Below are 22,674 nucleotides of genomic sequence, written 5' to 3'. Positions count from 1 at the left end.
AGACTTGGTGCATGTGAAGTCTGCTTAATGAAAGATACTTTATGTATTATTGCATGACTGTGTATCAAACAGAATTACATAAAAAGAATTGGTCATGCTTCAAATTGATCTAAGTTAGTGTTCTGTATCCAATACTAGTAATTGATGCTTTAAAAGTAGTCCTTCCTGCTATGTACCTTCTTCCCTTTGGCCAGTCAGTGATTTTTGGACTTTGAGAGACAGAGAAGCCCACCCTATATCAATTGCTTTTTTCAAAGTCAGTTAATACCTGTGGACTTCATAATGCTGACTTGTAGAGGGTGCACAGTTGAATTTATTTTCTTAATGTAATTCCCACTTCCTTGTGTTCTAAAGGTTCTTTCTGATAACTTTGAGAGTCCCACCCCACTTTTGTTTTGAGAAATCAAAAAAACCCACCAGCCTCTCCCTCTTATCATCCATATATATTCTCTCTAAAAACAAACAAAACACACACACAAAAAAAAACCCCCAATCCCAAACCAAACCCACCCTCAAAAAACCAACCAAACAAAACCCTGAGTTCAGCTCTAAGAGCAGTTTTGTCACTTCAGCCCTTCTCCCTTTTCCAGGTTAATATTACCAAAGAACGAGGGCACTCAACATACATTCTTTCTGGATGTTGCTGGTAATTGCTCCTGTATGTTAGTCTGACCCCTTCTTGTTTCTTTTAGGCAGTTTATTCAAACCTCCGAGGGCTTTTTCCTCTTGTCCAATGGAAACTTTGTTTTTCTAAGAATCTTTTGTTATGGATGAACCTTTTGTTGAAAGCTGTAAGAAGTTCTAGGCAATTAACATTAGACTTATTTAGAATGGCATGTTTACTTTAGCATTATCCAGATAATTCTCAATAAGCGATTTTATCTAAACACTGGGTTTTTTAAAACCTTTTTATTCAAAAGATGTTTAATCACATGATTCATGATTGCTTGATGAATGATAAGTATTTAAAGCTGCTTTTAGGTATGCAAAAGCTCATGATATTCAGCTACTTTGAAGAAGAGGCCTTGTATCAGAGGAGGTGACTGCTTCATTATGGTGAAGAAATACTTCACTTTTTAGTGCTTTCTAGAATAAAATTTAGATGCGGCGCAGGGGGGAAAGAACTCTGGGAAAAAAAAAGAAAAAAGAAAAAAAACCTTGTAAAAGAGTAAGATAACGCTCGCTTTTTCTTTTAAGTTTTATTCTAGTTCCTTAAAATGCAGAAAACATACTTAAAAATACTATTTCTCAAATTTACTGAAGTGCCTTTGTTCATCTAGAGGATTAGTTTTTAAAACAATTCCTAGTTGTATCTCTGGTGTGCAGAAATGCTGTGGTTTTTTTCTCAAACAAGAATAAAAAGTTTTTTCCTATCCCCCTCTTTTTTTTTTTTTTGAAATAATGCTTTTATCGTATCTGTCTATATTAAAACTATGAAAAAGTAAGTGTTCTTCATGAAGCTCTTACCAGCCTGCAGTTAGAAGGACATTTAGTTCTGATTTTCAGGAAACATTTTATTTATGGTCACCAATATTGAAGCATTATAGCATCATCTGTTTGCTTTGGCAGGATTATGTGAAGATATTCTTTGTCTGGGGGTGAAGGGTAAGGGAGAAAGATACTCTCATGTTGTCTTCCTTGCAGGATTTTTAAGAGCAGGAATGACCCTGTTTGACAGTAGCCATCTTGAGTATGAGAAACTTGACTGAATTTGACTTCTGTCTTTCAAGGGGCTGTCACTAGCTGCATTTACCAAAGGGAGATAAATGCTCATAAACGTTGCTGGTTTGAGTCTTTATTTTCAAGCTTCTGTAACTTCCCATATGAAGTCTGTAATATTATTAAGAGTAAACTGGTTGTAGAACTACCAGAATCCTTTGTTTTCATTAGTGGATATGTTAGTAAGGATTTTTTTAAATTGAGTCACATCAGAGCTCCTGAAAGTAAAAGCATTGCCTCAAGCTAAGCATGGTTTTGGCAGGAGCTATGCAAACTTCTTTGTGTAGTTTTTGCCAAAGAACCTCATTCTTGACCTGAAATATCCCTGCTGTTTCCAGCTGTGAGCTTCATGAACAAACACTATGAATTTTGACAAGCTGATCATTATTCACGCAGAATAATTTATTAGATCAAATTCTTGTCCTAATTAGTTTCCCTTTGTTTTTTTAACAAGCTTTACTTTGTTTTTGTTTTCACTTGTTTTCTAACAAGTCTTACTTTTTGCCAGTTTCATTGGGTTGAGTAGGTAATTTTAAGAAATGACTGAAGGATGCAAGTGACATGTGATGTTACATTGTCCAGCTTAAAAGGAAAGCACCACATGTAAGATACTGTCTAGGAAAATACTACCGATGCATGGGGCCACAACAACCCCACGTGTCGCTACAGGCTTGGGGAAGTGTGGCTGGAGAGCTGCCTGGCAGAAAAGGACCTGGGGGTTCTAACTGACGAGCGGCTGAACATGAGCCAGCAGTGTGCCCAGGTGGCCAAGAAAGCCAATGGCATCCTGGCTTGTATTAGAAATAGTGAGACCAGCAGAAGCAGGGAGGTGATTGTCCCCCTGTACTCAACACTGGTGAGGCCACACCTTGAGTATTGTGTCCAGCTCTGGGCACCTCAATAGGAGAGAGATTGAGGTGCTGGAGCTAGTGCAGAGGAGGGCAACGAAGCTGGTGAAGGGCCTGGAGAATAAATCTTACGAGGAGCGATTGAAGGAGCTGGGACTGTTTAGTTTGAGGAAGAGGAGGAGGCTGAGGGGAGACCTCATCACTCTCTACAACTACTTGAAAGGACATTGTAGAGAGGCTGGTGCTGGTCTCTTCTCACAGGTAACTAGTGATAGAACAAGAGGGAATGGCTTCAAGCTGCAGCAGGGTAGGTTTAGACTGGACATTAGGAAAAAATTCTTCACAGAAAGAGTGGTTAGACACTGGAATAGGCTGCCCAGGGAGGTGGTGGAGTCACCATCCCTGAATGTGTTTAAGACTCGTTTAGATGTGGTGTTAAGGGATATGGTGTAGGGGAGAACTTTGTAGAGTGGAGTTGATGGTTGGACTCGATGATCCCAAGGGTCTTTTCCAACCTAAATGGTTCTATGATTCTAAAATGCAGCATGATTGTATTAGTATATGGAATTGTCTGAATTGGTCTTTAAATTATGAGGTTCATAAGCTAGGAATACCCAGGGAGGGAATTAATTGAATTGGAGCTATAGAAGAATGCTGAATTGGGAGTGTTTTGACATTTAAACTTCTGTATATTTTTTTCCCCCAATAAATTAGTGTTACCTGCTGTTTAGGAAAGCAGGAATTTCACCTGCAACCAAATCTTCCCCCCAGTCAAATAGTGGGAGATGTTGACTCAGACATAAAATGGTCTGCACTAAGGCAGTATGATTCCTTAATGTCTGGATTATATTTAGATGGATGTTGTGGTCTGTTCCCTTGGTTGCTATAGTTTCATTTTTTTCCCCTCTTACCCGTCCCATTTGTCCCCCTCAATTTGCATGATGAATAATGTTGTACCAAAGCTCATTGTGAGGGACGTGATTTTTAATTAAAAAAACCCCAACCCAAAAACCCACACCAAAAACCAACCAAACAGCCCCCCAATGCACACACTTCTATTCACTCGTGAGCATTGAGACATACGTATCCAAGTAGTCTGTCAAGTAACCAGACCGCACAGATGAGTGTGTCAAAGTGGCCTTGCTAGAAGTCCTCCCAATGAAATGAGGGATGACAGATTCCTGCTATCATATCCTCACATCTTCTGGGTTCTTCTTAGGTCAGAAGCTGTGTGCTGAATTTGGATGTGACTTTTGTGCCTTGTAGGAGCTGACAGTGATGAGGATCTCTTCATCCTGTTCCACCTCTGAGTCATTAGGATTTGCTCAGTCTTTTGTCTCCCTATCTTAGCTGTCTTACAACTTAAGTTCTGTTATTTATCTTCCCACCACTATCTCTTAACGACTGAAGTCTATAGTTTGCCCCTTGTTTTAGTGTAAATCTAGTCCTTGTTTTACTGACTTGGGTATTTTGAGAAGCTGGTGTGTATTTGTACTGTGATCTTTGATCTGCTTATCTAGATGTCATCAACACATGCTGTTCTTAAGGCCTTTCTTCTGCTCTGCCATTTTCTGGTGTTTCCACACCCAGTCATTCCCATTCATTGCCCAGTCATAACAGTCTTAATGTTTCTTTTACAGTGTCTCTATGCTTGTACAGAAAATGAACACCTGTCTCTATTTCATGCTTGCAGTTTCTAATCTGTTAACTACCTCTTAAACCATCAAAATATGTTTATTAGACCTATTGTCTGAATTGCTGAGAATACCCATTCTTTGTTTATTAACAAAACTTCTGCTTATGTGGGGCTCTAGCTTGTTTGTTACAATCTTTTTTTGTTCCTGTCCTGTCATCCAAGTAATCTTTCTAGACTTCCTTCTTCCCCTTTTCTTGCTTTTCTACCTTGCTGGTGCCAGAGGAAACACAGGACTGTTGTCACACCAGCCTTAGCTGTTGGAGTTTATCAATCAGCTTAATCCTTCTCTTGTTCTTGGTATTCCAGGCTGCGGTCTTGTTCATACATGCAGACTTCCCCACCCCCAAATCCTGTCAATCTGCTCAATACTTTGCAGTTTGTCTGTGCCTTAGGCTCCTGATCTGTTTCCTCTTGTGGGTTGAGTATGCATTCCTTGCACAGTAAACCTTCTATTGTTTGCCTCAAAGAAAATCTGAAGAGCCAGCTACCTTCTGGATGTACAGTCCTAGAGGACTGGTGGGGAGGTCTGAACTGCCAAGGGCTCCTCACATTACTACTTATTTCTTCCTCCTTTGGCACCTAGTGCTTTTCATTAAATAAAGCACAAGCAACAGAGTTTTCTGCATTCCAGTCTACAGGGTGAATTGAAAGCAAGCAGGCCTTGTTGATTCATTCTTTGGGCTGGCTAGGAGATGCTGACTGTTAACACAGATTTTCTTTGAAGCACTTCAGCTAAAATAAAACTTGAAGTATGTTTTCGTTCTTAATAATTTCAGAATAATTGAAAAATAGATTCTTTTGCTGTCCACACTCCCAATAGTTAATTAATTGTGTACTCTGTTGGGTTGAAATTTTTATTTTCAGTCTTACTTGAATGTTCTTCCAAACTGTATTCATGGGCAGGCATACTATTAATTCATGTTTTTTGATTTTGCTTTTTGATTGCACCTGCTGATATCTTTTTTTGAGATAATTGTTTCACTAACTTTTATGTAATGCTGGATGTTATGCCATCAAGATTAAGTTATGTGTACCAAATTTCCATTTCTGATTAGGGATCAATGCGTGGAAGTTTGTTATTTTTTCCATGAAGATATTTGGACTTTGCTATCCTTTGGATGCTTTGGCTGGTGTATCTTAGAACAGCTGCTGAGTTCCCCAACTTGTATTCCAATTGCTGCAAGGAGTGTTCTGTCCTAGCAACTCCTTTTACATTGTGAGAGTCCTTGGCAGGAAGCACAGAACTTCCCAGAGGTTTACTTCATGGTAGAGAAATACCAGTAAGTACTCCCTTTATCAGTATGAAAGCTACTTGTGAATTTAACTGACAGGGAGACCTCTGGGGGGAAAGGCATTATTTCAGTGCATCTGAGATGCCCTCTTCTCCACCCAATATGATTTGGCACTTCTGGTGCCATGTAAGTTAGCTCTGTAGTAGCTGGAAGTGCTACAGTAGCTCTTCAGGAGGATAAGCTTGTTTCTGAAGGGGCACTATACATGAAAACTCCTTTGTTAAGATGGTAGAATTAAAACTGAACTTTCAAAGTTGGAACTGTCTTGTCTAGAGAGCTTTACTAAGCTTTACTGTGTCACTGGGTTGTTTTTTTTTTTTTTTTTTTTTGCATTGGCTGTTTCATCAGACCTGGTGGAAGAAAGAACTAATTGTTCTAGTACAGCAAGTGCAACTTCTTGAAAATCCAAGCTTGGACCAGAAGTGAAGGACTAGTGTATTTTAAATAGGACTGTAGCTTTTTTCTTTTCGTTCTGAGTGTTTGGGAAAATATCAGGCCAGACCCAACAGCACAAGACAAATGAAGATGCTGCAGCTTTGTCCCTGGACTAGCCAGTAGTGGGACTGAAAATGCATTTCTGGTAGGCACACTCACACAGAGTGCTTGCGTATAGCACATATACACATGTATACATGGCTGGCTACATAGGTGAACTGACACATACAAATAACACTCACATGAACACAGCACTAGTGGCCTCATCTTGCTCACCTCTAGCTGAACAGAATGGAGGTCTACTAGTGAGAATATATGTGTGTATAATACGTATCTGTATCTATCTATAATTATATGTATACATATTTGCAATGTGAATCCTTCCAGGTGCGGGGCTCAGACACACAGATACGCACGCAGATGGAGAGTCCCTTGCCCAGGAAAAGGTTAGAAAGGAATTTAGCAAGAAGACAGGACAGGCTGTGCTATAATGTGACTGTTTTCTGTGAAGTGTGGATGTGTATTATATGCATGTTGTTATTATTATTAATTCTAATATCACTATTATTCACACATCTACTTTATGTAATAACATTTTTGTGAAGTTTAATGTTATTTTTAGTTTTTCCTCTTTCTTGCCATTAAAATTAAAAACAGGGAATAATAGTTCACTTATTAATTTGGAGTTAAGATCTGCCTGCGAAGATGGCAAACTGTTGGTATAATTCCTTAAATGATCTAGTGGAGTTACTGTTCTGAGAATAGCGTTAAAGTAAACATGGTTGTAGAAATGCTAGTAGCTAAGCTACTAGGTGCTTAGATTGCAAGCTGATAAAACAAAAACCCCCCACATTTAAAATGCTCAGACTCTGCTAAGAGTCTAGAGCACAATGTTAATGGATCAAGATTGATCCTTTAGCAGAAAAACTTGAGTGCTTTTCTTTTTTAATAGCAACTGCTATACTATTCTATAATGTGCTATTACACAATATAACTGGAAAAAAAATATCTCTGTACTGATTACATACCACTGACACAACAAAAATGTCTGAGTCACTGTCAGAAAGAGTGATTCAGGTTTGTGCAGTTTAAACCGGACTATTGTGATCGCTAGGCAGTGGTGGATTTAGCCTTCTCTTCCACAAATATAAAGATTCTCTAGTAAACGATTAAGGAGTAAGGCATTGAAACTCCCTAAGGTCTTCCAACCCTCATCAGATATTTGAAGGAGCTGACTGATTCCAGCAGTTTTCTTGACTAAATTTTACAGTTTCTCTTAAAAGAAAAAAAAAAGGACTTTTATACCTTAAGGAAGTAATAAACAATGTTTTAATCCAGGATTTCAGAGGAAAAAAAAAATACCAGACAACATGTGCCTGTGTCTGTTTGCTCATGGTGGGTACAAAGAGTCTTTTTAATACAGCCACCCAGAAGCTTGAAGAGCTAAAGGCATTGGTGAAAAATAGGGGAGGAAATGAACCCGCAGTATGATTGGCTCAGAGTTTTTTGCTGTTGTACCTACTTATTTTATGAATAAGAGCTTTGGACTTCTGATATTTCTCAGAATACAGCAAAATATTCAGGAAAGCCATTGGTTTTGTTTTTAAGACAGTGGGGTCTTCATTGAGCAAAACTGTTCTTTCTTTAAAAGAATCTTCAGAAAGGTGTATCTGCTAACTGAACTCTGGGTTTTTTGGGAGCAGGTATCATAGCTTTGGTAAAGGATCACTAATAGGTGGATCCAAAGTAAAATAATTAATGTAGTAGGAATATTATTAGAATAGAAAGATGTGTTTCTTGAGTTAAACAACAAATTTATGACAGATATCATAGTTTATATTATGCTTATATGCTTTTTACTTTCTATATATGATATATATGCTCTACTACTCTGTTATTTTTTGGCTAGATTTTACCCATATAAAACTTAAACCTTAAAGAAATGTTTTCTGTAGAAGTATACTCAGTATTTTGAGAACTTGATTATGTCTTAAGCATTTATGTCTAGTAAAAAATCCTGCTGGTATTATGGATAAATAAAGATGTGTAACTTCTTGCTTTTGATTTTTTGCAAACTGGATATTAGACTAGATGGGACAGATGTGAACTCCAAATCTGCTAAGTACTTCAGCAAGCTGTAGTTCACATGTCCTTTATCTGTCAGACTGATTTATCTCAGTTGCGTGTGTGAAATATTATATATACAGCAAGTCACATTTGTGAGGGCTTCAGCTGGGTATCTAAGATAAAATTATTTTGTGTGTGCAAAGTAGCAATTTGTTTGCATTTTGTAGATCTGTGGCAACCTGGGTATTTGGATTGCTGGAAGTCAGATACATAACTGCCTGAGTAGCTGGGCACTAAATTAATGAGAAATAGTTTGTCTCTGATATTGGCAGACTTGAAAATTTTGGATGGAGATGAGGCAGAACAAGGTCAAGAGTTACAGTGGCTGGTTCACTTGGTTACAGGAGTTAGAGAGTGCACAAGCTCAGTCACGTGTGCATGTAACTGATATAAAGGGCACATGCTGACATAGAGAATTACCCCTCATATATGCTGCTTCTTGTATTTGCTCTTATCAAGTTTTTCGTGCAAATGATTCCCACTTCCTACTAATCCGTTGAAAGGGACAATGCTTTAAGGCATATGTTTGCCCAGTAAACACAGTACCCCTGTTATTTTACCAAGCTTTCACTATTTGAAGGGAAGAGAATGGGAGATACAGGTGAAAGAAAACATGATACATGTAAATGGCCTTTTTTCCTCAGCCTGTGAAAAAAACACTTAGTTTTTAGTGTCACTTAAAAATAGTCCGGTTTTGGACTTGTGTTTCTATTTGGCAGTGTATTTGTGATGGGAGTGATAAATTTACGTGTAAATCTTGGGGGGGGGGTGGGAAGCACAAGCTTTCTTTATGAAAGATAGGCAAGCTGAACTTATTTATCACCTCACTTTACCTTAAGATTGCTTCTTTTAAAGTCAAATGTAGCTTTCCACATAACTTATAGCACAAAATAATGTTACAATTAGAAAGACAGAATATTGCTGTATAGTTCAATTTTTGTACTTGTACACTAAATGCAGGCACATGTCTCTGATCACTTGTCTGTGTTTTGGATTGAAATGTCTGTTTTTTGGATTGAAATGTTTCAAAATAGACACTTTTGTTTCTATATAAATGCAGATTCTTCCCCTCTGAAGCAGATGTTAGTTCAACTATCAGATCTTACCTTGAAAAACACTTACCTGTTACAGTATCTAAATGATTTATCCTAAAATCACTTGTTCTTCTGATTTATTTGCTCTGTGTAATAGTATATTGGGTTTGGGTAGTGTACTTTTTTTCTTTATGGTAAATAGTCTGTCCCTTGGTGAAAATGGGGAATTTTTTGCCTATAAAGCCCTAAATGTGACACACTTTATTATTTTGGGGTGAATAGTGGGGAACGATGGTTTACAACATCAGGAAATCTTTTAGGTAACAGTTTGAGTCTTGAAGATATGGATTTAAGACCTAAATTAAGTTTGATTATTCTGTAGGGACCTACAGAACATAAGGGTGACTTATGTTGATGTAATCAGAGAATAAATGCTGTTATAATCTGTCCTGAGGATGTTCACAAAGTTACTGAGATGTGATGGGGTCTGTTAACCAATTCTGATAGGTTCAGAAGGATCTTTGCATGTGAAAAGTTAAGGTTAGTTTGTGAGCTGCTTGATAGCAAACTACTCTCCTGAACTTCAAATAGTGTACCAAACTTACTTGTGAAGTCAGACTTCTTTACCTCGTCTGTTTTTATCTTCATCATGGTCTCACAAGGAGTTCTGATGCTGTAGGAGTGAAATGTATGCTTGTGCCATGTAAAAGGGCAGGTCTCACCCCAGTGCAAGCAAGTTGGAGGAAAGGAAGATGACGAGTAGCTCCATTAAGTACTTAAGAATTTGGGTCTTGAAGTCTGACTTATGCTATAGCTCTAAAACATGAGACCATTGCATTACATGCTTGGTTCCAGATATGTTTGGAATATGTGTGTAACTGTTAATTGTGAGAGCAGTTAGGATTAAACCTTTCTGGCAATTTAAAGTTGATAGCTAATACTTTCTTATGCAGAATGTTACTCATCCTAAATCAAAACCGAATGTGATCCTTGGTGTTCAACTGTTTGGTATTTAAAAACTGAATAAAGAAATCAGTGCTAATTTGGAGGGAAGGAAAGATAAAAGTGTGCCTGGAAATCAGTTTTGGAATTCAAATTTTTTTAGGCTATTAGTTAAAAATGTGATTACGTTGTGCTTTGAAAATTGTCTTAGCAGAAAATATTCTTGTACAACTTCTAAAAGGAAAAACAAGTGGTTACAGCCATTTCTTATTGATTTGTTCCTTGTTTATTCTTCCTACCACAGCATTTTCAGACTTTATTAAGTGTCAAAGGTTAAGCTCAGTTTGCCATGAAATCCAAATGTGTTTTCCTGTTAATGATTGACTTCAGCCTTCCTTTAAAGGTTCCTGAAGGCTTAATACTTATCTCTACCAGCAATATTTTGCCAAACAGTGCACTTTTTACTTTTGTTTTAGCTTTTACTAACTTAAGCATTTGTTTATCTTCCTCTAACCTTTTAAACTAAATAGACAATCTGCAGTCTGCCTATAAGAATACTTTTTCTTTAACTGTTTCAGGTTCCTATTTTGTGCTATGTAGTTTGCAGAAAATGTCATTATCAGTTTCTGTGATACATGCTTCGAATTCACCATTGCTATCTGTTTTGTTGCTTTGTTAAAGGGGAAACCAACAAGCAAAAACCCCCAAAAATCTGCCTAAGCTTGCGTTATTTTAGCAAATGTAAATTAGATGATAGTTGAGTAATCAGCTAGTTGCAGTGTTTCAGTATGTTTTGCCAGTGCACAAATACCCATTTTTCTGACTTTTCTGTTTTCCTGCTGCTTACGCTCACAAGGACTTGATCTCAGTAGAAATTCTGATCTTGTGTTGTCATGCTTATGAAGGCAGAGGGTGAAACTGGTCTAGTCCTATTTTTGTAAATGGAAAGCTTGGGGAGGGCCACTGTGTTAAGGATATATGTGAATCTCTTCTGGCACTTGGCCTTTTTCATCTTTCACACATGTCAGAGAACATCTATGATGTATAAAGCCTTGGAAGAAATCAGTGTATGTTCTGACTTGATATAATGCTTGGGTTTTTTTTCTTACTGCTACTATACAAGCTTATTTTGCTAACTTTACAACATATTGGTAAGTTTATGCTTCTTTCTACCTTCTTGCATCAAGATCAAGATGGCACATACAAACCTGAAGTAGCATTTTGGACTTTGACAAGGCGTGTATACTGAAGAGATGCTATGCATAAGCAAAGGAAAGCTTACAGTTATTTGTAAGATCTGTGAGTTCAGTCTTTTCATTCAGAATAAACTAATTGAGACTGTCTGGTGACTTAATGTCTGCTGAAAACACTGGTTATGCTTTCATGCTTGTGATAGCAAACAGTTTGATTCTGGAAACAGGGTGTCTGTTCAAAGATCTCTTTATTGGGATCTAGTGGGTCATATTTTGGTTTCTGACTCATAACTACTACTGCCTTTCAGTAATAAGGTTATTCAATAAAAGACTTGTTCCTCAGGGACAAGAAAAAAAGAAAGAGTAGGGAAAAAACAATGTCTTGTATTCCTGTCAGATACTTCCACTAGAAGTATCCACTGGTTCATAAATCTTTGTATATTGGCCATGATGTCTTTGAATGTGTTGTGGAAATCTGATTAGATCCTTTATAGGTAATTCTGATTCTTAAAGCCTGTGCAAGATAGCTTTGGTGTCCAAAAGAGGTGGTATTTCCTTGTGTTAAATTCCCTTTGCCGAAAATATTTTAGAATTTTCATTTAAATTGGGATTTAACTTTTTGGGGGGTTTTTTTGATAGTATTGCTTTAAGGGAGAGCCTAGTTCAGACATCTGCAAACTATACTCCTGAAAGTAAGCAAACTGAAAGCTGTAGTCATGTAACCTGAGTTCAGAATATAGGATGCTTCCTGTGGCAGCATTATGTCATAAATTTATTCTTAGTCCTTAAACACATGCTTTCTCTAATGGGATCAGCAGATCTCTTTTGAATAGAACAAGCAGTGCACTCTTTTGACAGTAGGAATTCTAAATGTTTCAATACATGCATTTCAACATCCGCTTTCCTTTTCTGCTGACTTACTGTTCTGTGACCTGTGGTTTGCTTAGTAATGGAAACAACTGTGTGGAAAGTCAGTTATTCTCCCATTTGTGCCCACAACTAATGAAATTGCTCAGAACTCATGAGAAGCTACTGAGCAATCTCTGAAACAATTTTCACAGGTGTGTGTAAGCAAGGCATGTGTAGCACAAGGCATTTGACGTCTCCTTAGAGTAGCGATAGGTTGGATAAAAATAGGGCTGGCAATTTCCAGGAGGCTGACCTACGTGGGAGGGTATTCTGATACTTGCTGGGTGTAATGGTTCTGTTGGTTACTTAACATGTGTTGAACAAGTCCATCTTTTGGAAGTGACTAGCTTTTCCCTGGAGAAAGAAAAATAGTGGATAAAAGAAGATGTATCTCGAGTGCCTTAGGCAAAGGGTAACCCTGTGCTTCTGGGCACAGGCAACAAGAATAAAACAATATTGATTAAAAAAAGTGCATCAGTAGGAGGGAGATAGAGTAGTTCTAAGCAATGAAGCTTGCGTCTGTAATGCCAACAGGTTTCATGAGATCTACTTGTCAAGTTCCATTTGAATTGAATTCAAGGATACCTTCAACTCCTTCCCTTTTCCTAAGGGGGGGAAAAAGGGTTTTTAATCTTATGTTTCTATTCTTTTTTTTTTTTCCACCTGAAGGAGTTCTTACATCAAAGATTCACAAACAAGGTATTGGTGGTCAGGCTAATATTGCCTTTTTTTTTTTTCCTGAAGAACTGCTAACACTGTAACATGATCTTCAGAATCTCGTTTTTCAAGAATCTAGTTTAGAACAGTATTCTTCCATAAATTAGTGTCTTAGAATAACTTGAGTTGGAAGAGACTCTGATTATCTGGTCCGACACCTCTCGCTCAATGCAGAGCCAAGTTAAAAAATACATTGAGCTTCTGAGTTTGATCAGGTTGTTCACGGTGTTGTCCAGTCAAGTTTCCAATATAACTAAGGATGGAAATTACACAGCTTTTCTGGTCCACACATTCTGGTGTTTGACTAGTTTCATGGTGAAAAATTGTTTTATAACATTTGATTGGAATATCCTTTATTGCAGCCTCAGTTGTTTTTTGTCCTGTCACTGTGCCCCACTGGAAAAGACTATCTCTGTATTCTGCAATAATCACCTGTTAGACATGTGGAGGCACTAATTTAGATTCCTTTTGAGCCGCTGGTCTTCTTACCTGCAGCCTGTCCTCATACATGAGCATGTTGGTGGCTGACTGTTAGACTTGCTGAGTTCTTGTGTTAGTGCCAAGTGATTAAAACGGCAGATTAAATTCAGTGTATGTATGTGTCTCCTGGGGAGAAATATAATCCAAATACATGCTGGAAAAAAATGGCCTCTCCATCAGTCATTACCATTAGCAGGAAAACAAGGTCATGGCTAGTTTTCTAAACATCTTTACTCTGAAATAGTTGCAGTACTTTAAAAAAAAAAAAAAAAAAAAAAAAGAAAAAAAGAAAAAAGATAAGGGGGGGGGGGAAGTCACGTTAGCACAGGAACTTATTGTTTGTCCCATATTAAATACTGTCTGCAGTTCTGACTACCCTGTTTCAGAAACAATATGATACAATTAGACTAATGTAAAGGGGGAAGAGGGAAAAGTTTGTTCTATACAAAGACAGAGTAAGTCAAAAAGATACTTCATTTTGGAGAAGAAATGAGTATGAACAGATCTGATAAAGGCATATAAAATCATAGGTTGCAAGAGGAAGTTTAGCAGGGATGATCAATTCATATTTAGTACAGGAGTATTAATGTATGAGCAGGTTCAACGGGAATTTATTTTTTATGTGTTGCTGATGCCTGAGCAGTACTGTAAGTGATTACAGTAAACTGTAGCGAAGGCAAAGTAACATTGATGTAACTAAATGTTCTTGAAGAATGGCTTTCTGCTTAGGATGTTTCTAAGCTGCTCATTGCTGGATGTTGGGAGGACATAGCCAGGGGAAAAAGTATTGCAGGATGCTAGCCCTGTTTCAAATGTTCTTTGTCTAAGTATTTTGTGGTGGTCAGAAACAGGATAGTGGGCTGAGTAAGTCTTTGATCTACACAGTATTGCAATTCTTTTGTTCTTAGAAATAAATGCCATGTAAATGTGATTATGTAGGCAAAGAATTATTAATACTAGCTGGAGAAAAGCAAATTATCTCCAGAAATAACTTTGAACAACCACTTCTGTCTTCTCCAAAACAGGATCTCTCAAATTCCCAAGCTACGCTCATAAATGATCTTACGGAAGCCAATCTTCTGCTTTGCTGAAGAGAATATCTTTGTATGTAAATAACCATGATAGAAGTGGAAGTCCTTCACGTGGCCCATAGTTGAGTTAGAGTAGTTTGCTGTAAAATGTTGTAGTTGATGAAAATGTATAAGTGTTTCGGGAGAGGATGGAAGTTCATGGAGGAGAAGTTGCAAGAATATTGATAAATACACTGAAAGTGACGTCCAAATTTGTTTAGTAGGAAAACAGAAAAAAACCACCTGGCTTAGGAAGACCCTCAGCTGTTGATGGTTTGAGGCTATGAGAGTACATACGGGCTTCCTTATTCGTGCATAAATCATAACTAATAACTTAATGGAAGCATGAAGATTTTTATATTGTAAATATTGTCCTTCCCTTTTCTCCAAGTATTTTTATAAAATATGAGGAAAACCCTCCTAAATGTTGTTAAAGTTGAGCTTTCAGAAGTTACTAAGTGCCATTGTTTAAGCAGTTACATTAACTCTGCATTATGATTTTATTGTAATAGGCTACTTCTGCACAAACTTTTTCAGTGTGAGACAATGAAACATGTTGAAACATCTGCCATTCATATAACTTGTCCTATATTGTTTATTTTACACAATTATTTTAAAATAATTTGTCTTTTAGAAATCTGCTTTGTAGAGTACTTTCCACAAAACAAGAACTTCACACACTTTCAGGATAAGAAGTATTATTTCCATCTCGAAAATCAAGAGACTGACTGTGAAGCAGTTTGTCTCTGACTTTGTACTTTCTGCTTATTATGAGTTAACGCAAGAATTTCTCATTATGCAGCATCATTATAGTTTGTATGTAAAAGTATTATCAGTGTAGCGTGGCCTGAACTGTTGTACTGGTTACATAATGCGATGGTGGGAGAACTGATTTTTAGGAGGGATGTCTGACAGTGAGCAGAGGGACTAGTTTAGGGGATGGTTGGCCAGTCTATTCTGCAAGTGCTTAAAAACAATAGCTATAGGTCTTTGCACATGAGGATCTGTTATATTAAATGTAGAAAGCTTGCTCTCACTTTCCAGTCTGTGCTTTTGCCTTAGTATGTGTAGTGCCAAACAGATTATTCTGCAAGGTATGCAGTGAACTGTAATTATACTGTTGTCTTGGTTTACTCCATGAGCTGCACAACACACATCTGATTTTTTTTTTAATGTGGGGAAACAAAATATTTTTGAGTTGATTTTGAATCCTCGGTTCAAATAATCTTCCCTTCACTTGCCTCATATCATTTGTCGTCCAGACAGTAGCTTTTTGTTCACTGTCTCAACCAGAAAATTCTCAGGGGAAGATACTTAAAAAATCCTTGAAGTTCACTAAAGAATGAAGGGTGTTATTACTGTGTTAAGCCAACCACTTGAAAGACACTTGTGAGGATAAAACTGATAAGATTCTTGTTGTAATGCATTGAAAAATTGTGATTGTAAAGAGGAATGCTATGGATGAGTAGCCTTTATTTAAATTTATGCATGATAAAGCATTCCAATGTGATGTGGTATTAATGCTTTCTTTTCTGTTGTCTTGTAAGTTGCAGTGCTTGAGTGTAAAGAATGAACTAAAACATTTAACAACTTGATTCATACTTTGCTAGATAAATATGGATTATGTAATCCATCTGTGAGGATGGGAATGATTTTGTAAACACTCAGATATTAGATACTGTATTTATTGCTGAAGACGAAAGACACTTTAAAATATGACTGACTTTAAAAACTCATGGGTAAATGGCAGCATATTTGTGGAGTAGGTACTATAGTTTCATAGTTGAGCAGAGGTAATTAAAGAAATATGAGAGCATGTACTCAGACTATAGCTGAAATACATACATTTGTAGTGAACTGATAAGAAAAGAACATGTAGCTGTGACTTTTCATTTTTAGTTAGAATGTTTAGAATAATTTAGTTAGAATTATTCTATTCATTTAGAATAATTTTAGTTATTATAAAGGGTTTTTTTTGTAATCTCTGTATTCAATGGCATAGAAACAGAATTTTCAGTATAGATGTTACCAGTAGGATCTCTGGTCTGGTATTTTTATATACCTCTGTTACATCTTCTAGGGAAGCTTGGGAATTTGGTTATTCTGCAATTACATGTTTTGAGGATCAAATTCTTAACTTCCAGTGCCTTAAGGAAGGCTTAAGTCCTTAAGTAGAAATAGCTTTTCTTCTATGGCAATCAAAATGTTTTGTGTATGAATATGAATGCGGTTATATGTAGCAATTACGTGCTGTATTAGTATCTGAATCAGCAGCTCTGGAATATAGCCAACTTGTGGCCAGGAAAGCAGCCAATAGCCTAGAGGAGAAATGTTTTAATTAATATGTAATAACTGCTCTAGAGAGCTCTCATTATCCTGGCAAGCCGCATTTGTAACTTTTCATTTTACTTATTTGGGACAGTTGTTGTAATTTCTATTTAAAAAAATGTGGAAGACAATTCACTGTACCTTTTTCATACTGAGTGAAAAAGTGTAAGAATGCTTGAAGACTTGAGCGAAGCAAAAGGTTACTTGGATCTATTGACTATATTTTATATCCATCAATTTCTTCATAGGTTCAACATATTGTAACAAGAATTATTTGCCTTCAGGAAACCAATGATATAAACATGCTGTTCTGTTCATATCAATTCTTTTTGGTACTATATTTCTTCACAGAGGATGAATACAGTACATTTTCTTGAACTATGCATATGTGTGAAGCTAAACTTCAAGAATATTCTTTTCATTAAGTAATAAAGCTGTTCACGAAACATGCCAACAACACCTCTTTAAGTTACATTTCTATAGGACCCAAGAGCCTTCTATATTAACTTCAATATATAATATATAGTTAAAAGGGCTCCAGTTTCCATTAGGTAGATAAGTGATACAGCATGGGCTCCCACTTCTGCAGCTTAATTGCAGTGCCCTCCTGAAATGCTTCAGGTAAGGCCATTGTCCTTTTAACAGTCTGTTGTGTTGAATATCAATGGGAACCTTTCTTCTCTTTTAGGATTTCCATATCATTGCTGTAACAAAAAGAGAGAAAGGTATTGCTTCTTTCATTAGCATCTGGAAGCTTGAAGAGACAGCATCTTGTTAACTGAATGTAATTTGAGCTGAATGTTTTCACTTCAGGCTTTTATATTCCAATTATTTTATTAGTTGTATAAGCCACTAAAAAGGTACTGTAAACTATTTGATTTCGCTAAGAAGAATACTAATACTAATCACAGCCTGTGCTAACTGGAAACTGGGACTGCTGGACTTGTATCTGTGGCTCTGAAGTAACTTAGTCTGTGACTTTATGCAAGCTACTTAAGCTTTCAGTTGCCCAGTTTCTTTACCTGCTTGTTCCCATGAATGGGTTGCGTGTACCTGCCCCTGTGAGATTGGATTCTCATAACCAGTAATCTCTGGTGGTCTTGTCTAGTGTCACAGTTGCCTTTGTGCCTTCTTGTACCTAGGCCGGAAAGCTGGCAGGAGGTTCAACCATTCCTTGGTACCTTCATACCACCATGAATCTGGTGAAATGAGTCTTGTAATACCCACTTCTCAATACTTGGCTGCCTTTTCTCTTGGCCTTGCAGATACCCAAGGTGTTACAGGTAGTCTGTGATTCTTAATGCTGCTCTCCAAGTCATGCAGAGATGCTGGGGGACTGTTCATGGTTATGGAGCTACCATTTATTTGAGGGGGTGACAGGAAGCCATGGTCCTAGTGTTTGCAGGCTCTCTGGCCAGTAGAACTGCAGGCTCTATATAGTTAATTCCAGGGAAAATGAGTAAAAAGACGAGGAGTCTTGTAGAAGTTGAATATCTTAGAAGCTTTGCAACTGGCCGGTCTCCAGACTGTGTGAGAGCATTTACTCTCTCTGACTTCGGCCTACAAATTGTAGTAGGTATAATGTTGTTTTGCAGCATCAGGAGCCATCTGAGCTGTAAAATGGGACAGATCTCTAAGTCATCCCTTGCATTTGAGCCTTCTTTGACTTTAGAGGAAGAGAAGGGACAGACCCTTCATAAATTTGGTCTCTGCCTTTCAGTCAGTATCACAGGGGCCTTGTTCTTCCTAGTCTCTTATGTTCTGCCTTCATACAGCTCATGTTTCTGCTGCAGAGGTGCGAGGCTGGCAGGGCTATCTTGTCTGGGATAGTTATACCCTGGAAATGCAGGAAAACCCCATAAAAGTACCTCACTCTTCAGACTTTGCCCTGAAACTCCATTGTATTTACCACATGCTCAAAAACCCCCAATAACACCCCCCTACCCCAAAGAGTTCAGTCATGGTTCATTGAGGTCATTGTTTGCCCTAAAATAAAGGTTTTATTTCTTGTACTCTCATTTCTGTTTTTCTCTAGCCATCTGTTCTCTTGTCTTTCTTTACATTGTAAAGTCTTGGAACAAACAATTTGTTTTGTTTGCTTGTTTGTTTTGCTCTATTTTCTTTAGTGCCTTGCACAATGGGGTCTTCATCAGTGTGTACGGCTCACTGGTGCTTTAACCACCGCTACTTCTAAGTCTTGGTATTGATAGATATACTTGCAAATATTCTTCGTTAAGTGTCTTGGTTATGTTTTTTTCCAGATAATTTTATTTACCCTTATCACTAGATCACAATTGTTTATCTAACTGTTTTTAGGAAAGATTATCTAAACAAAATTGCAGTTACAGATTTAAATCCATTCCGGGTTGAAAGAGTTCTTTCCATCTTCTGTACAATTCAAAAAGAAGTTAAAATATTTTTTACCATGCATCTTGCATCAGCAGCTTTTTCCATTACCCATTTAGACGATTTTTTTTCTCCAACTAAATGGGGACACTTTCCCACGTGAATATATTCGTTGTAACTGTTGTGCTGCAGCAGCTTGATTTATCTTTATGCCCTGGGAGAACTGTTGGGTATAACACCAGTAATGCATGTTTGAAAGAACGATTAGATGATAGCAGGTAAATGATGTGAATCTGAACCCCTGTATGAAGTGAAGCAGAAAGTTGACTTTTAATTTAAAATTAATCAAAATCTCTTCTACCTAAGTGGTTCAAAGATATTTTTGGTACACTTGGAATAAAAACCACGCTTGCGGTTGAAACTGTAGTGTACTCACCTGAACTGAATCTTAATGATCTAAAGACTCATTTATAAACAAAATACAGTTTTAACAATGTCTGTAAAGCAGAACAGTATCAGATGTAGTGACACTTTCCCATTATATATGGAAGTGGTTGTACTAGCTCAAGTGCTTTTAGTTTAAAGTAAAACTATATTCCTAATGTGTATATTACAGCATAAAAGCCTGTTGTTGTTCGTTTACACATTATTAATATTCAGTATGATCTAGATCTATGTAATTAAGTTAAAAATCTGTTAATTTTTCTCAGCAAACCTAGCTATTTAAAGTTGTTAAAGTCTAGAATTAAATCAAGTGAAAGTGCTAGTTGATGTCAGAATGGATGTGGAGTCTCAAAGGTATCTTTAATGGACTAGTCATCAGTTTGAATACTAGATTAGTTACTGGAGGAATAATTGTGCGTGGTTTGTGGGGGTTTTTTTGTTTTTTTTTTTTTTTTTCAAAGTAAAAGTAGTAACTTCTGTAGCTAATTGCATTCCTTGAGCTGATAAAGTCTAGATTAGTCGATTATGTAAACTGGTCAGAGTTTTTTTACCATGTTTAAAAATGTATTTAATATTTTTAGAATAGTTTCCAGCTTTTATCTAAGATTCTATGTTGTTGAACAAAACCAAATACTAGCTGAAAGCTTAAATCACTTGGTCTTCTAAAATGCTGTTGTATTCTATTTTGCAGCATGGGTGGGCTCCCTTTCTATGGGGATGGTCTTCTTCTGTTCTCCAATAGTCAGCGTATTCACAGACCTGTTTGGTTGTCGAAAAGTAGCTGTTATTGGAGCTGCAGTGGGATTTGCTGGACTCCTCTCAAGTTCTTTTGTAAGGTAAAATTTTTTTTCTTTACATTTGAAGTATTTTATCAGTTTTACGGTGTAGAGGTAATGCTGATCCTAGCAACAGAATATGAAGGAGTAAGCAGTGCTATTTTCTCTTTTAGAGTAGAAATCTTGTTTTATTTGTTTTTGTCTTTGTATTTCAAACTATGACTTGTGAAAACTCCAAGTGGTACTCTCAACTTCAAACGTAATTTTAAAAATACAATATAACTTCATAATGGCACTCCCTATTTAACTGGAACTGCTATGTATAAATGTATCAACAGTAAGACTAACACTATAATATCAATAGTCTTGTCCTGGATAAACTCGTATGTTTGCTTGATGTATTCTGTGTTTTATCAGGTACATAAACATTGTTTCTGTCTTCCCCCCCGACCCCATCCCCTCAATTTGCTTTTAAAACACTGTTTTGATGTTGATAAATACGCACTAGGACCTCCAGGCAGGTCCTAACGTTCTAGTAAAACTTGATGTTTTCTATTCTTACTGGTCAAATTGCCAAACACAGAATAGTGAAAACCTTGGCATAATGACATACACAGGGCTTATTTGCCTTGCTAAGAAAATCTCCATTCTTCCTTGTGTTATTGAAAAAACTTGGACAGTACTTCTCTCCAGATTACACTTCATTTTGTACGTTTCTATAACTTTTGCAGAATAAATCCTAAGAAGTTCAAGAGCGGCTGATTTGTTGGATGTGCCCAGTAAAACATGAGGAAACAGGAACTGTACTCACTTATCTAGTCATCAGCAGAAATTGGTTAGTGAAGATAGGGTAAGAAGTAGCAGGAAAATAAGCCACAATTACCTCTAGTTCTCAGTCTGCTTTTTTTCCCCACCCTTAGCAGAATAAGTACAGGAACAATCAAAAGCAAAATTCAGAAGTTCTCTGCATAGATGAAAATATATCTCTACAGACAGGCTTGTGAAAATGTGCTTTCTATGTCTGTATTGTCTGAACCAGATAGATGTGAGCGGGCTGTGATCTGTATAGATGAATATCCTCGCTGTGTGGCACTATGCCTGTGCTAGTGTCTAGTTTGGGCATACGTCCCCTAATGTGAAAACATCCACAAATTTACTGGATGAGAAGAAAAATAGTTCTGTTTTAGGTTCTTGAGACTGCTGTTTATATTTATTCTTGGAATGGCTATGGGAGAAAGAAAGCTTTGTTTTCTTGTAACTTGAGCAAGTTTCTGATTTTGGTTTTATTTTTTTGTTTAATCCAAGTACAAATATTTTACTTAATTAGTTTATTAAACTGACCAAAGAAAAACCCACCTCGTGATATGTTTTAAGAGGCTTATTACCACAGGTGAGGTAGAAACTATAAGAATGCATCTTGGAAAGGTCTGTCTTCATTCTTGCTTCTCAGTAGTGTGTTAAGAGATGAATATGAAAACAGTCTCATTATTTTAAATTAAACCTCTTGATAAAGGAAAGTTGTTTTCTTCTGTTGAATAAAATGCTATCATCCATGTGTTTCCCTGGTATCCAATGGAACAAGGGCACAGAAGAGGCATGCAAAAGGAAGTTATTTTGCAAAGGTTTTAAAGATATTTTAGCTTATTTGAATTTTGTTTTAGAATTTGAGGAGCACTTTGAGAGGAGAGGTGAATTCTTGTTAGAGTACATGCCATGTTAATGTGCATTCTTGGGTGTTTCATTATGTTGCTTACAGTAGAATGATTTATGCCTATGATGTTATCGGTTAATTGAGGGAGTATAGTTCAGATATGGAAGTCAATGTTCTAAAAGTAAAATATTGTATAGTAGATAAATGTGAATATGATTTAGTGCTTTTGTTGCATATTGACGTCTTAATATAAATTTTATCTCTTAGGAACCTGAGATGTAAGAGTATTTGTAATACAGGAAAATATTTTACTATGTATGTCATGCTGCAAACTCTTTGAATGAATCTACAGATGGAAGCAGAAGTTCTCTGTCCTTACTGTATTGTGTTCCTCCTTTCATTTTATAGCTTCTGTTTTTATTTTTCCTGGTTATTTTCCATTGATAAAGGTAATCAGTCTTTTCCCCCTTATGTTGTTTCTGCTGGCTTAAGTTGTGTATCATCAGTTTTAGAAGTTGATAGTTTAATGTAGAAAACAACAATATTGTGTTATGTAAATATTCTTTTTCACAATAATATACAAAACCAGAGTTCCTGGTGTTAGACCTTTGTTAGTCAAATAGTATTTTCTAGGAATTTCTGTAATTGCATGGGAAGTTTGTGGAGT

The 22,674-nt window shown here is 36.8% G+C and overlaps 1 protein-coding gene across 3 annotated transcripts in view; it reads left to right on the top strand.

Annotated features, from left to right (window-relative positions):
* Nucleotides 1-22,674, top strand: part of SLC16A10 (solute carrier family 16 member 10) — a 77,274-nt gene that overhangs the window by 21,852 nt on the left and 32,748 nt on the right. For all 3 annotated transcript variants that reach the window (XM_054197322.1, XM_054197320.1, XM_054197321.1), the window contains one exon: nt 20,272-20,416. In XM_054197322.1, the coding sequence (XP_054053297.1) occupies nt 20,272-20,416 (145 nt within the window). The remainder of the gene's footprint in view (nt 1-20,271; nt 20,417-22,674) is intronic.

The sequence above is a fragment of the Rissa tridactyla genome, chromosome 3 (genome assembly GCF_028500815.1).
Source record: "Rissa tridactyla isolate bRisTri1 chromosome 3, bRisTri1.patW.cur.20221130, whole genome shotgun sequence".
NCBI classification, from domain to species: Eukaryota; Metazoa; Chordata; class Aves; order Charadriiformes; family Laridae; genus Rissa; species Rissa tridactyla.
The sequence above is the reverse complement of the archived record's forward strand: the minus strand, read 5'-3'. Positions and strand labels throughout refer to the sequence as shown.